Genomic DNA, 2,947 nt, shown 5'->3' on the forward strand with positions numbered 1-2,947 from the left:
CGTTAAGGAGCAATTAAGAATTCCTTAGCAAATACTCAACATGAAAGAATCAGGGGAAACATGAGCAGTCAATAATTCACTGTTTATTGTAATTCTGAGGAAAACACATAAAATAATAAAGACTGAAAACAGAGTGCAGTTAAGCAAATTCTGGATTATTCTTTTTCTTTATTATTGAGATCATGAAAAAAAGATGATATAATAAACGTAGAAAACTATAAAACACAAGTTAGAAGGGACTTATTGATCCATGATCCGAATGGAAAATGGCATCAACCCATGGTAGCTTATCTCTGAGAAGAGATGTGTGGCTACATGCCTCTGAACTGTAAAGGCTACATTGTGGCGGACAATCTGTCCTTTTACAAAATGTGACTTGTTACTTATAGTATTTTTCAGTTAGGTCACAATCGGCTTTTAAGGTGTAAATTGCTGTAGGCTATAATCCAGGAGAAAGGGGGGACAGAGGAAAATCAGTAGCAAACCATTGGACGAACATATATTGTTCTCGAATTGGACGAACATAGTTTGTTCTAGAATGACCTATAATCTGCAGAAGAGGGCGTGGTATCTCCTCCGTTGTTGTCGATACCATGCATGGCCTGCCTCTGGGTTTTTAAATGGCCTGCTTTACCGGTCCAGGTGGGACTCCTCGGCGGCTGTGTTGCTCTGACCCCTGGAAAATCTGTAGCAGAAGCATATGACAGACTGCTCCTTCCATAACTCAATGAATCCTTCTCGGAAGCACCAGATGGCCTCTGACGGGGTGCACTATGAGAGCGTGATTTAGCTATTGCGGACTGCGTGGCAGCCATGTAGCGAGGAACTACGGCAGGAAAGCTCTCAAAACTGTCGTCATCGCCATCGACAGCTAAACTGTACGGCTTTGCCAAAGTGCTTACCGTGTCTTCATCTACCGCATGAGAAGCATGAGCGGCGGACCGGGAAATTACAGGGCTCGCGCCAGAACGAACATGGCCGGATGAAGACTTTGCTGGAGATTGCGTCGCCCGGGATTGAAGATGCGACCGATTTGAGGATCTCCGGCCAGAAGATTGCAGGACCGTGTAGCCATCTGCGCTTTGTGAATGGACGCGTCTATTGTTGTAGTACTGCTGGTGAGAAGAAATGTCCATTTCCACGGTTTTGAAGGCAATGTCTTCCATGCTGTTTCTGACGGATGAAGACGCTTCAGGTGTCGCGTTACGATCCATGGCCCTTGCAGTCATCCAACGTTCCAGCCAATTCCAGCCCCAGTGTCCTTTGTCCGGTTCGACTTCTAGATATGTCGATGAAGAATCCCTCGCACTGGATCTCCACATATGTTGAGAAAAGGCATAGGCCATCGCCCTCTCGCGCTTCATGGCGTCTTCCTGCTTAGTTTGGAGCTTCGTTTGAATTTCCTCAACGGTTTGCAGACTTCCATCCCACCGTTCTGTTGATGTTGATTTTCTTCGGATCGCCTCCTGCTCCCCCTTCTCGTAGACTTTACGGTTAACACCAAAGCTTTCTTCGGCCATCTGAAGACGGCGAGCCTTTACACGAATGAGGGGGAGGAGAGACCCCCAAGATCTGAAAACTTGCATTGCCAGAAGAAAAATAGGAGAATGCCCAATAAACAAAACCACAAGGAAACTTTTTTATTAAAACCGATAATAACTGTAAAGGCTACATTGTGGCGGACAATCTGTCCTTTTACAAAATTTGACTTGTTACTTATAGTATTTTTCAGTTACAATACCACGGGTCAATTCCATGGGTGAATGAATACCATGGGTGGATTTTATAATACCACGGGCAGATGCCATTTACAATACCATGGGTAAATTCCATGGGTGAATGAATACCATGGGTGGATTTTATAATACCACGGGCGGATGCCATTTACAATACTATGGGTAAATTCCATGGGTCGATGAATAATATGGGTGGATGAGTACCATGGGGTGATGCCATTTTCCATTCGGATCATTCCTCCCTCCTTAAGAAGCAATGGTCCCCATTGCGTAAAGTTCCCTCCTACAAAGCCTTTGTTGAATATGAAGATCCACTGAAGATAAGGGTTTTACGTGGTTAACCCAAAACCCTGATAAATGAATATCCGAGGATAGAGATACCCTGTAATGCTTGTGACCAACTGTGATTCTGACAGTGTGTGGCCTAGAAAATGGACTTCGATGAACTGTGGGTTTGTGGATGACCCATAACCATGAAGAACGAAGATCCGAGGATAGAGATACCCTATAATGCTTGTGACCAACTGTGATACTAACAGTGTACGGCCTAGCAAATGGACTTTGATGAAGTGTGGGTTTGTGGATGACCCACAACCGTGATGTTGGTTGCTGATGAAGTAGCAGGTGCCTACATAGCCTGGGGTGGGAGGGAACATATCCAAATAACCCAAGCCGATTGCTGCTATGTTGAAACTGATGAATGTGAAGCAGGTGCCTTCTAAAGTGGGGTGGGAGGGCACGTCTCCAATGGAAACCCACTCCGAATGCTGCTCCATAATTAAAATGGACATAACTCGGCAAATATAACTCAGAATATTTATTATAACCTATTTTTGGAAGCAGAAGGACCATTTTGCATCTTCCCATATGATGGAAATCCTTATCTGGGCACTCTGAGATCTCAGATTTGTGCTGCAACAGTTCCGCCGTCACAAAAATTATGATAAAATAGCTGATTTTAAATCAGCGATATCTCCCACATTCGGACTCCGATTTGACCCATTTTTTTTTTGAAATTGGGTGATGTTTCGAGAGGAATCCAGATCTGGTATTTGATTTTGTAACTTTTGTACCAAATGTTTCATATCTGATCTGCAAAGTCGCCGCCCAAAAAAAATCCTGCAAAAAAATGAGAAAAGAAAAATTCTTCCTGCTTGACTCAAGAAAGTGCTCTGTGGAGGTTGTAGCACATGCCTGAAGTTTGTTGAATA

The 2,947-nt window shown here is 43.8% G+C and overlaps 1 protein-coding gene across 1 annotated transcript; it reads right to left on the reverse strand.

Annotated features, from left to right (window-relative positions):
• Window positions 1-518: 518 nt before the first annotated feature.
• LOC149242652 (protein IQ-DOMAIN 18-like) lies at window positions 519-1,586 on the reverse strand. The gene has a single exon (XM_089370939.1). The coding sequence runs from the start codon at window positions 1,584-1,586 to the stop codon at window positions 534-536; it is 1,053 nt and encodes a 350-aa protein (XP_089227065.1). The 3' UTR covers window positions 519-533.
• Between the last annotated feature and the right edge of the window lie 1,361 nt (window positions 1,587-2,947).

The sequence above is a fragment of the Pinus tabuliformis genome, chromosome 8, assembly GCF_031772625.1.
Source record: "Pinus tabuliformis cultivar Carrire ecotype Pingquan chromosome 8, CPIR1, whole genome shotgun sequence".
Classification (NCBI taxonomy): domain Eukaryota; kingdom Viridiplantae; phylum Streptophyta; class Pinopsida; order Pinales; family Pinaceae; genus Pinus; species Pinus tabuliformis.